We start from the raw sequence: 12,777 nt of genomic DNA on the forward strand, positions 1-12,777 counted from the left end.
TTGGTCAATTTGTTTACATACAGTGTAATCTTTCCACTGTCCTCTATCAAACACTCCCACCACACGGACAGAGTGGGATTAGATACAGAGTAAAGCTCCCTCTACAGCGTCGACTCATCAAACACTACCAGGATAGAGACACCATGCTCACAGGTACAGTGTAAAGCTCCCTCTACACTGCTCACATTGGCCCTGTTCAGCTCACTCGGGATTATCAGACAAACCTGTGGGAAGCAATGCAGTGATGGATACTCACATTTCCTGATGAATGTTGGGACACATTTCCCACCGCAGCCCTTGGCCAGGCAGCACCTCTGCCACACGTCGCACTGCGTGTCGTTCTTGCAGTCTTTTCCCAGGGTCGTGTTGCACAACATCGTCAGCCTCCTTGCAATGGGACAGGTTCTGTTCTCTGTGAAGACAAACACAGGGAGATGGGGGATAGAATCAGACAACAGATAAACATCCCACTCTCCCATCTCTCTGACAGAAGGGAGCCCAGTGCCTTGTGAAGGAAGCTGGGAATTGGAGAGAGGGTGGGACAACTCAGCCTTCACAACACCACTCCATGATCTGCCGCAGTACACCAGACAGCTCACACACAATTCCTCTCTCTTGGCCTGCAGTGGGAACAGAGAAAGGACTGAGGAGAGACAGACGACTTAACTGAGATGTAACAGAGGCATCAGACAGACCACAACATCCAAACAGCGTGCACTCATATTCCCGGAGAGTAGGACACTGTGTGTTTCACACCACAATCCCTCTCTAACCCAGGGACAGGGATTGGGAACAGGATCCTTGTCTGTTTCACACCACAATCCCTCCCTAACCCAGGGACAGGGATTGGGAACAGGATCCCTGTCTGTTTCACACCACAATCCCGCCCTGACCCAGGGACAGGGATTGGGAACGGAATCCCTGTCTGTTTCACACCACAATCCCTCTCTAACCCAGGGACAGGGATTGGGAACGGGATCCCTGTCTGTTTCACACCACAATCCCTCCCTAACCCAGGGACAGGGATTGGGAACAGGATCCCTGTCTGTTTCACACCACAATCCCTCCCTGACCCAGGGACAGGGATTGGGAAGGGGATCCCTGTCTGTTTCACACCACAATCCACCTCTAACCCAGGGACAGGGATTGGGAACGGGATCCCTGTCTGTTTCACACCACAATCCACCTCTAACCCAGGGACAGGGATTGGGAACGGGATCCCTGTCTGTTTCACACCACAATCCCTCCCTGACCCAGGGACAGGGATTGGGAACGGGATCCCTGTCTGTTTCACACCACAATCCCTCTCTAACCCAGGGACAGGGATTGGGAACGGGATCCCTGTCTGTTTCACACCACAATCCACCTCTAACCCAGGGACAGGGATTGGGAACGGGATCCCTGTCTGTTTCACACCACAATCCCTCTCTAACCCAGGGACAGGGATTGGGAACAGAATCCCTGTCTGTTTCACACCACAATCCCTCCCTGACCCAGGGACAGGGATTGGGAAGGGGATCCCTGTCTGTTTCACACCACAATCCACCTCTAACCCAGGGACAGGGATTGGGAACGGGATCCCTGTCTGTTTCACACCACAATCCCTCCCGAACAAAGGGACAGGGATTGGGAACGGGATCCCTGTCTGTTTCACATCACAATCACTCCCGAACAAAGGGACAGGGATTGGGAACGGGATCCCTGTCTGTTTCACAACACAATCCCTCCCTAACCCAGGGACAGGGATTGGGAACAGGATACCTGTCTGTTTCACACCACAATCCACCCTTTACCCAAACACAGGGATTAGAAACGCGGTCCTGTTCTGCCGAACGCCAATCCCTCGCTAACCTGGGAAGGGGGATCAGAGCCGGGATTCCAGGATGCCCTTGGGGAATCTGTATTCTCTGGACAGTGTCTGTGTCCCTCACATTGGATGTGTTTCCCTCTCTCACACACTCTCTCTCTCTCTTTCTCACCTCCTGTGAAACACTTTGGGATGCATTTCTTCCCACAGTCAGCATCACAACACGAGTGGTATCCATCACAGTCCCCGTTGTCATTACAGGAACGCCCGGTGCTGATCTGACAGAACATGGAGAGGCTGTCCTCCTCTGGGCACTGGTCAGCAGGCTCTGTAAATGGGAAGGTAGGACAGACACAGTTACAGAGTCCCACACAGGGCCCTTCACATACTCCTTCACACCTTCCTCATCTCTTCCCCACCCTCCCTCCATTCCCAAACCAGGGAATGCTCATTCTACTGCCCACCCTCTGCAATAACCCTCTCACTTACTGTTGCTTCCTCCTTTCCCTCCAACTGCTCTCCTGCTCTGACAGCATCACTTTCCCCTTTCCGTGGTGATAAACTCCTGAAAACCTTTTATCTCTTGGGTTATCACATCCCTTTATCCCCGATCAGTTCCTCAATCTGTCAATGTGCCTCCTCAACATCGCTGCTGTACCTGCCTCCACCACCACCCCCTGACAGCACATTCCACATACTGACCCCACTCTGTGTTCAACAAACCTGCCTCCCACTGTCTCCCCTTTTACCCCAAATCTGTGCTCCTCTAGTCATTGACATTTCTGTCCTGGGAAAGTAAAACTGACCAGGCGATACATTCTGTTTGTAAGAGATGAACCTTCTATCAGGTCGACTCTCATCCTTTCCATGTTCACGTGAAAACAAACCAGGCTTATTCGATCTCCCAAAACACATCACCTCACATTTGTTCAGATTACACTCCATCTGCCATCTCTTCACCCAATCCTCCGGTCTATCTCCATCCTGCTCTGTCCTCGGGCAATCCTCCTCCATATCTACAGCTCCCCCTAACCCTGTGTGACGTTCACTAACATATTCATCGGGCCACCTTCATTCTCCTCCTATATATCTGGTAAATGGCAAGGTGGGGGTCACAGCACAAATCCCTGTGGGACACCACCCATCACTGTTCTCCAGTCCCTTTCACTGCTACTCTCTGTGCTTCTGTCACTGAGCCAGTTGTGGATCCATCTTACCAGCTCTCTGTGGATCCCGTGTATATTCACCTTCTGTTCTGGTTTACCATGAGAGACCTTGTCAAAGGCCTTGGTACAATCCCTATCCACAATACCCACTGGCCTGCCCTCACCAATCACCTTTCTCACTTTCTCAAAAATACAGGCTCAGTCAAGCTTGTGAGACACAGCTGTACCTGTACAAAGCTACCTTTCCGGTTGCTAACAAGGCTATATGTTTATCCCGGAATGCTGGAGCGGGACTTACATCCCGGTGTCCACACCACAGCGGGTCTAGCCTGACAAAGCCCCGCCCTCCCATGCGAAGGAGACCCCGTCACTGAATGTTGGGGGATTATTGGTCCTCTGACCTGCTGGGGGAGCATAGGTTGGGGGTGAGAGGGGCTTACTTCTCGCAAACCACTGTGACACACATCGAGGTCCACATTCCGTGTTACAGCACGATGCCCAGTGACCACAGGAATCGTCTCCATCGCAGGGGGCGGTGAAGTTCATCCGACAGACATAATGCAGTCTGGTCGTGTCCGGACATGTGGATCCTTGGCCTTTAGGAGACACTGAGAGAGAGAGAGAGAAGAACAGCCTTCACCACAACTGCTGATCCAACAGAGACCCTTCCCTGGGAAACATCTCTCACAGACAGCAGAGAAACAGGAGCTAGAGGGGGTGGCAGAGATAGGGAGAGGTGCAGGGACTGGAGGGGGTTACAGAGATAGGGAGGGGGGTGGTGTAGGGGGTTACATAGATAGGGAGGGGGTGTAGGGGGTTACAGAGATAGGGAGGGGGCTTTAGGGGGTTACAGAGATAGGGAGGGTGTGTAAGGGGTTACAGAGATAGGGAGAGGGTGTAGGGGATTACAGAGATAGGGAGGGGGTGTAGGGGGTTACAGGGATAGGTAGGGGGTGTAGGGGTTTACAGAGAAAGAGAGGGGGTGTAGGGGGTTACAGAGATAGGGAGGGGGTGTAGGGGGGTTACAGAGATAGGGAGGGGGTGTAGGGGGGTTACAGGGCCAGGGAGGGGGTGTAGGGGGTTACAGAGATAGGGAGGGGGTGTACGGGGGTTACAGAGATAGGGAGGGGGTGTAGAGGGGTTACACAGACAGGGAGGGGGTGTAGGGGGGCTAAAGAGATAGGGAGGGGGTGTAGGGGGTTACAGGGACAGGGAGGGAGTGTGGGGGGGGGTTACAGAGATAGGGAGGGGGAGTAGTGGGGTTACAGAGATAGAGAGGGGGTGTCGGTGGTTACAGTGATAGGGAGGGGGTGTCGGGAGTTACAGAGACAGGGAGGGGGTGTAGGGGCTGGAGGATGTTACAGAGATAGAGAGAGGTGTAGGGCCTGGCGGGGGTTACAGAAGTAGGTGGGGTGTAACAGCCAGACGCAGGTACAGATATGATTGGATTTGAAGACAATTATGGTGTGTGTACAGCAGGAGGCAGTATTGCACAGCGAGCCATTGGGTGTTGCCAATCCCACATGGTGGTGTGTGAACCAGACTCAGTGTGTGACACTCAGGATCGGATGGGGGAACAGAGATCGGAGAGACCGCAGTGTTTCACAATGAGCTGAACACCATGGAAGATGGGAATGGTGAGGTTCGTCAGGAGAGGAATGTGAGAATTGAGTCTGAGACAGACAGCTCTCTCTCCCACCCAGATACAGTGACGTGGCTCTGAGGGGATCTCTCCTCCTTACCTCCAGGCTTGAAGCTCATGATACATCTCCTCCCACATCCAGTCTCACAACACTTTTGCCAGATATCACAGTCGTCATCAGTGGAACATTGAGAGCCCAGTTTCATCTGACAAATGGGCTGGAGACGAGATTCTGCTGGACATTCAAAGGCTTCCTCTGTGGGGAAAGCATGACTCTGAGCTCAAACTAAACTGCTGCTGGACAGGGTTAACAGTTCACAACATCAAGGAGACCATTCAGATCATCTGGACTGCAACAATCGCTCAACAACATCATTGCTGATCCACCACAGGGACTGTACTTTCTGGTCATCTCCCCTCACACCCACATTCTGTTTACATCTCGCACTCACACGAACCACTTTGCTCTCCACCACACCCAGGGAAGACTCTCCACTCGATCACAAATACAGGCACGCTGTCTCCTCTCCCTCACACACAGGAACGCTCTCTCCCTCACACACACAGGGACCACTCTCCTCTCTCACACACACACACACAGGGACCACTCTCCTCTCTCACACACACACAGGGACCACTCTCCTCTCACACACACACACAGGGACCACTCTCCTCTCACACACACACACAGGGACCACTCTCCTCTCACACACACACACACACACACACACACACACAGGGACCACTCTCCTCTCACACACACTCAGGGACCACTCTCCTCTCACACACACACACTCAGGGACCACTCTCCTCTCACACACACACACACAGGGACCACTCTCCTCTCACACACACACACAGGGACCACTCTCCTCTCACACACACACACAGGGACCACTCTCCTCTCACACACACACACAGGGACCACTCTCCTCTCCCTCACACACAGCGAGCTAACCCCTCTCCCTCACACATGAGCACCTCTCTCTTGCCTCACAGAACTGCACCTCTCTCGTACACTCTCCTCTTTGAGAGAAGAGTTCTCCCTTCCTCACCTTGCCTGTGGACCCCATAGACGCAGCGTTTGCCGCAGTTCCCGACGTTACAGCACTGCTTCCACCTTGCGCAGTCCTCGTCTACCTCACACTCCTCGGCATCGTCCCGGTCACAGATATGTTGCATCTGGAATGGTTTGGGACACTCTGCGTCTCGCTTTCCTGTGTTTGGGACAAATCCGAATTCAGTGAGAGGCTGGATGGAAATTCAGCACCGCCCTGGTTATACGGAGTATGGGATCATCCAGGGAAAAACAAGGGGAAGCCTGGAGACAAAGGGGTAGATTGGGGATGGCAGTCTGACAATGAGGAGGGAGGGTTTCACATTGGTTTCCGTTCTGGCTTGGCCAAACATGACAGCTCAGTGAGGAAGGTGAAATGGGAGTGGGGGGAGCTGGGAGTGGGGGAAACGGGAATGGGGGAATACAGAGAGGGTGGCAAATGGCTGTCAGTTTTATGAGCAGCACCTTCCAATGGGAACAAGCTGATGACAACAGGATTGGGCAGACTGGGACTGGCTTTCCAATGGGATTTAGTAGACTGGGGGAGACTCACTCCCATTGGGAATGATCCTGAAATGGCTCTGGATGAGCTGAGACCTGGGAAGGAGTCTCCTACTGAGAGGGGACATCCTCAAACTGAATACTCCAACTGCAGGGGGCAGGGAGATTGGGTTCCTGGGACAGACAGGGGTCTCTGCCTCAGTCAGAGTGACTCCACCAGGTGTGTGCAGTGTTTGCTAAAGGAGGGAATGGGAGGGTCAGTCATCCTCACCGCGTTTGTGATACCGATGGACACATCTCTTCCCACATCCGGCCTCACAGCACGAGAGCCACAGATCACAGTCATCGTCATTTGTACACTCCTGGCCGTAGTTAACATTGCACATCGGGGTAAGGCGCCTGGCATCCGGGCAGCTCCCATTCTCTGGAGAGAAGAAGGAAAGGGAAAAGACTGGGTTAAAGCTCAGTCCGAGTCTCAGGATCAACACCTCCAGATGGACAGGATGGAAACTGAGCAAGTCTCTCTCAGTCTGCACGGTCCCCAACGATCGTAAACACAGCGCAGTGTAAAGAATACATCCCTCCTTATTGTTTTACCCTGGAAGGAAATCTCCCTCTACACTGTCCCCATCAAACACTCCCAGGAAAGGGACAGCATGGGGTAAGGTACAGAGGAAATCTCCCTCTACACTGTCCCCATCAAACACTCCCAGGACAGGGACAGCATGGGGTAAGGTACAGAGGAAATCTCCCTCTACACTGTCCCCATCAAACACTCCCAGGACAGGGACAGCATGGGGTAAAGTACAGAGGAAATCTCCCTCTACACTGTCCCCATCAAACACTCCCAGGACAGGGACAGCATGGGGTAAGGTACAGAGGAAATCTCCCTCCACACTGTCCCCATCAAACACTCCCAGGACAGGGACAGCATGGGGTAAGGTACAGAGGAAATCTCCCTCTACACTGTCCCCATCAAACACTCCCAGGACAGGCACAGCATGGGGTAAGGTACAGAGGAAATCTCCCTCTACACTGTCCCCATCAAACACTCCCAGGACAGGGACAGCATGGGGTAAGATACAGAGGAAATCTCCCTCTACACTGTCCACATCAAACACTCCCAGGACAGGGACAGCATGGGGTAAAGTACAGAGGAAATCTCCCTCTACACTGTCCCCATCAAACACTCCCAGCACCGGGTTATATATGAGTCATGCTCCTCTATCCCTTGTCCCCCCCATAACATCCCCCCACACCACAACCATCACCAGATGACCCCTCACCTCCTTTGAAGAATCGGAAAACACATCTTTTTCCACAGCCAGCGTCACAGCACATTTGCCAACGGTCACAGTCAGTATCAGCCTCACACTCATCTCCTAACGTCATGTTACAGACCTTGCCCAGGGTACGGCTGTGTGGGCACTGGGACTCTCCCTCTGTGTGGGCACAGATATTGAGACATTATTACAGAGCCTGTTCTGAGCATACCGCCCTCCTTTACAGACACAGGCCCCCAGACCCTTCCAAAGACAAATCCAGGGACAATAACCCACTGCACCCCACCGTCCAACCACCTCCCCATGACCACCCAAAGGCACGCCACCTCTTTCTCCAACCCTGGTTTGAGCTGGGCTCACAGACAGTGCTCCATTGCCTCCTGTGTGCTGGCTCTGGGAGCGAGGCCTCCTGCTGTAATCTCACCTCAGTGAGAGCAGAGGGTCACAGGCTTGGCCATTTCCATCAGAGTGAGAGAAATAGTCTAAGAGTGTGAGTGTGAGTGAGTGTGAGTAAGTGTGAGTGAGTGTGTGTGAGTGTGTGTGTGAGTGTGTATGTGAGTGTGTGTGTGTGTGTGTGACTGTTTGTGTGTGGGTGTGTGTGTGTGTGAGTCTGTGTGTGTGTGTGTGTGAGTGTGTGTGTGTGAGAGAGAGTGTGTGTGAGTGTGTGTGAGAGTCTGTGTGTGTGTGTCTGTGTGTGTGAGTGTGTGTGTGTGTGTGAGTGTGCGTGTGCGTGTCAGTGTGTGTGTGTGTGTGTGTGTGTGTGTGTGTGTGTGTGTGAGAGTGAGTGTGTGTTTGTGAGTGAGTGTGTGTGCGTGTGAATGGGTGTGTGTGTGTGTGTGTGTGTGTGTGTGTGTGTGAGTGTGTGTGTGTGTGTGAGTGTGAGTGAGTGTGAGTGTGTGTGTGTGAGAGAGTGAGTGTGAGTGAGTGTGTGTGTGTGTGTGTGTGAGTGAGTGTGTGTGTGTGAGTGTGTGAGTGTGTGTGTGTGAGTGAGTGTGAGTGTGTGAGTGTGTGTGTGTGTGTGTGAGAGTGTGAGTGAGTGTGTGTGTGTGTGTGTGTGAGTGTGAGTGTGAGTGTGTGTGTGAGTGAGTGAGTGTGTGTGTGTGAGTGTGAGTGTGAGTGTGTGTGTGTGAGTGAGTGAGTGTGTGTGTGTGAGTGTGTGTGAGTGTGTGTGTGAGTGAGTGTGTGTGTGTGAGTGTGAGTGTGAGTGTGTGTGTGTGTGAGTGTGTGTGTGTGTGAGTGTGTGTGTGTGTGAGTGTGAGTGTGAGTGAGTGTGTGTGTGAATGAGTGTGAGTGTCTGTGTGTGAGTGAGTGTGAGTGTGTGAGTGTATGTGTGTGTGTGTGTGTGTGTGAGTGTGAGTGTGAGTGTGTGTGTGTGTGTGAGTGTGAGTGTGTGTGTGTGTGTGTGAGTGTGAGTGTGAGTGTGTGTGTGTGTGTGAGTGAGTGTGAGTGTGTGAGTGTGTGTGAGAGTGAGTGTGAGTGTGTGTGTGTGAGAGTGAGTGTGTGTGTGTGTGTGTGTCTGTGTGTGAGTGTGAGTGTGTGCCTGTGCGTGTGTGTGTGTGAGTGTGTGCCTGTGCGTGTGTGTGCATATATGAGTGTGAGAGTGGGAGAGGGTTACTCAGTGCAGTGATACCACATTGTCCATGGGAAGACCCTCTGATAGTCTGGCTTCACACTGTCCTTACTGTGCAGTGAGCTGCTGTGAACACATTTCCTTCCGCAGCCCATGTCGCAGCATTGTTCCCAGCTCCCGCAGTCCTCATCTGTCACACACGATACATTCGAATGTCTCTTCACCCGGGACGGAGCGGGGCACTCTCCTTCCTCATCTATAACACAACAACATGGAGATTACAGGAGCAGGGAAAAGGGGTGGATTGGCGGAGGCATGCCTGACAGTGGGTCACTGTTGGAGGGTCAGTTGAGGGAGCAGGCACTGCTGGGGGATCAGGGCTGAGGGAGCAGGCACTGCTGGGGGATCAGGGCTGAGGGAGCAGGCACTGCTGGGGGATCAGTGCTGAGGGAGCAGGCACTGCTGGGGGAATCAGGGCTGAGGGAGCAGGCACTGCTGGGGGATCAGTGCTGAGGGAGCAGGCACTGCTGGGGGATCAGGGCTGAGGGAGCAGGCACTGCTGGGGGATCAGGGCTGAGGGAGCAGGCACTGCTGGGGGATCAGGGCTGAGGGAGCAGGCACTGCTGGGGGATCAGGGCTGAGGGAGCAGGCACTGCTGGGGGATCAGGGCTGAGGGAGCAGACACGGCTGGGGGATCAGTGCTGAGGGAGCAGACACTGCTGGGGGATCAGTGCTGAGGGAGCAGGCACTGCTGGGAGATCAGTGCTGAGGGAGCAGGCACTGCTGGGGGATCAGGGCTGAGGGAGCAGGCACTGCTGGGGGATCAGTGCTGAGGGAGCAGGCACTGCTGGGGGATCAGTGCTGAGGGAGCAGGCTCTGCTGGGGGATCAGGGCTGAGGGAGCAGGCACTGCTGGGGGATCAGTGCTGAGGGAGCAGGCACTGCTGGGGGATCACGGCTGAGGGAGCAGGCACTGCTGGGGGATCAGGGCTGAGGGAGCAGGCACTGCTGGGGGATCAGTGCTGAGGGAGCAGGCACTGCTGGGGGATCAGTGCTGAGGGAGCAGGCACTGCTGGGGGATCAGGGCTGAGGGAGCAGGCACTGCTGGGGGATCAGTGCTGAGGGAGCAGGCACTGCTGGGGGATCAGTGCTGAGGGAGCAGGCACTGCTGGGGGATCAGTGCTGAGGGAGCAGGCACTGCTGGGGGATCAGGGCTGAGGGAGCAGGCACTGCTGGGGGATCAGTGCTGAGGGAGCAGGCACTGCTGGGGGATCAGTGCTGAGGGAGCAGGCACTGCTGGGGGATCACGGCTGAGGGAGCAGGCACTGCTGGGGGATCAGTGCTGAGGGAGCAGGCACTGCTGGGGGATCAGGGCTGAGGGAGCAGGCACTGCTGGGGGATCAGGGCTGAGGGAGCAGGCACTGCTGGGGGATCAGGGCTGAGGGAGCAGGCACTGCTGGGGGATCAGTGCTGAGGGAGCAGGCACTGCTGGGGGATCAGTGCTGAGGGAGCAGGCACTGCTGGGGGAATCAGGGCTGAGGGAGCAGGCACTGCTGGGGGATCAGGGCTGAGGGAGCAGGCACTGCTGGGGGATCAGTGCTGAGGGAGCAGGCACTGCTGGGGGATCAGTGCTGAGGGAGCAGGCACTGCTGGGGGATCAGGGCTGAGGGAGCAGGCACTGCTGGGGGATCAGGGCTGAGGGAGCAGGCACTGCTGGGGGATCAGGGCTGAGGGAGCAGGCACTGCTGGGGGATCAGGGCTGAGGGAGCAGGCACTGCTGGGGGATCAGGGCTGAGGGAGCAGGCACTGCTGGGGATCCTCTACTCCACCACATGTGAAAACAAAATAGAAATCTAAACCTCAGCCTCACCTGTGTAACTTCCAGAGTTGATTGGACTCCCTCATCCTCTGCTACTCTCTGGTTTGAACTCACCATCTGTCCAATCATATTTCCCACCAGCCGCTCTCTCTCTCTCTCTCTGTCCCATTCTCCTGGTCCCCTTTGCTCTCTCTCTCTCTCTCTCCCATCTACCCACTGTCCCCTCCTGTCTCTGTCTCTCTCTCTCTCTGTCCCATTTTCCTGGTCCCCTTTGCTCCCTCTCTCTCTGTCCCATCTTCCCAGTGCCCCCTCCTCTCTCTCTCTCTGTCTCTATCTCTCTCTCTGTCCCATTTTCCTGGTCCCCTTTGCTCTCCCTCTCTCCCCCATCTTCCCAGTACCCCTCCTCTCTCTCTCTCTCTCTCCACACCATCTCCCTCACAGTCTCACCCCCACAACGTACCATCATCCATGAAACTGGGGATACAGATATTTCCACATTTGCTCTCACAGCAGCTCTGCCAGGCATCACAGTCTTCATCTCCGCTGCAACGATCTCCGAGTTTCAGGTCACACATGGGCTCCAGGCGGTGGGGAGCAGGACAGGTATCATCACCTGGACAGCACAGAGACAGTATGGATACAGCTGTACAGAAACACACAACTCCCTCGGATCTGCTCGAGTGAGACACGAGTGGTAAACGAGGGACTCCCGCGGCTCTTCCATCACTGACACACCAGCTCCACAGCCCCGGGATTCAGGAAGCCTCAGGTATTTAGGCAATTCCGGGTGAATCTCCAAATACCACATCCCCCTATCCCACGGATGCACGCACACACACACACTCACACATACACCCTCACTCACAGACACACTCTCTGTCTCACACAGCCACACACACATACACACATGCACACACAGACTCTCACACACATGCACACACAGACTCTCACACACATATAGACCAACACACACACACACACACACACACACCCCCAGCTCCCTGCCCACACTGCCATGGACTGTCATCACCACAGCATAGGCTCTGAACAAACAGAGATACACTGATCACTTACGGCTCATGAGGAAACGAGGTACACATCTCTTTCCACAGGTGGCATTGCAGCATGATGACCAGGCATGGCAGTCAGTGTCATTCTGACACACGTCTCCCAACTTCATCTCACAGAATGGGTCCAAGCGGGTGGAGGCAGGGCACTGGGTCGCTGGAAGGAACAAAGTGACAGTCACATCAGGACATAGAACATAGAACATAGAAGGATACAGCGCAGTACAGGCCCTTCGGCCCTCGATGTTGCACCGACCGAATCCTACCTAACCTATATTAGCCCAATAACTTCCAAATGCCTATCCAATGCCCGCTTAAATGACCATAAAGAAGGAGAGTTCACCACTGATACGGGCAGGGCATTCCATGAACTCACAACCCGCTGTGTGAAGAATCTACCCCTAACATCTGTCCTATACCTACCACCCCTTAATTTAAAGCTGTGTCCCCTAGTAACACCTGACTCCATTAGCGGTAAAAGGTTCTCAGTGTCTACCCTATCTAAACCCCTAATCATCTTATACACTTCTATCAGATCTCCCCTAAACCTTCTCTTCTCCAATGAGAACAGCCCCAAGTGCCTCAGCCTTTCCTCATAAGATTTTCCTACCATTCCAGGCAACATCCTGGTAAACCTCCTCTGCACTCGTTCTAAAGCTTCCACATCCTTCCTATAGTATGGCGACCAAAACTGCACACAATACTCCAGATGAGGCCTCACCAGAGTCTTATACAACTGCAACATGACCTCAGGACTCCGGAACTCAATTCCTCTGCCAATAAAGCCCAGTACACCATATGCCTTCCTCACAGCACTATTTACCTGGGTGGCAACTTTCAGAGATCTGTGTACATGGACACCAAGA

The 12,777-nt window shown here is 54.1% G+C and overlaps 1 protein-coding gene across 1 annotated transcript in view; it reads right to left on the reverse strand.

Annotated features, from left to right (window-relative positions):
• Positions 1-11,314, reverse strand: part of LOC132814037 (multiple epidermal growth factor-like domains protein 6) — a 52,867-nt gene extending 41,553 nt beyond the window's left edge. Inside the window, exons 1-9 of the mRNA XM_060823356.1 lie at positions 11,305-11,314; positions 9,139-9,282; positions 7,460-7,615; positions 6,445-6,597; positions 5,671-5,832; positions 4,716-4,871; positions 3,414-3,581; positions 1,980-2,135; positions 257-412 (exon numbers count right to left, since the gene is read on the reverse strand). Of these exons, the coding sequence (XP_060679339.1) occupies positions 257-412; positions 1,980-2,135; positions 3,414-3,581; positions 4,716-4,871; positions 5,671-5,832; positions 6,445-6,597; positions 7,460-7,615; positions 9,139-9,282; positions 11,305-11,314 (1,261 nt within the window). The remainder of the gene's footprint in view (positions 1-256; positions 413-1,979; positions 2,136-3,413; positions 3,582-4,715; positions 4,872-5,670; positions 5,833-6,444; positions 6,598-7,459; positions 7,616-9,138; positions 9,283-11,304) is intronic.
• Positions 11,315-12,777: the final 1,463 nt, after the last annotated feature.

Source organism: Hemiscyllium ocellatum, unplaced genomic scaffold (assembly GCF_020745735.1).
Source record: "Hemiscyllium ocellatum isolate sHemOce1 unplaced genomic scaffold, sHemOce1.pat.X.cur. scaffold_640_pat_ctg1, whole genome shotgun sequence".
Classification (NCBI taxonomy): domain Eukaryota; kingdom Metazoa; phylum Chordata; class Chondrichthyes; order Orectolobiformes; family Hemiscylliidae; genus Hemiscyllium; species Hemiscyllium ocellatum.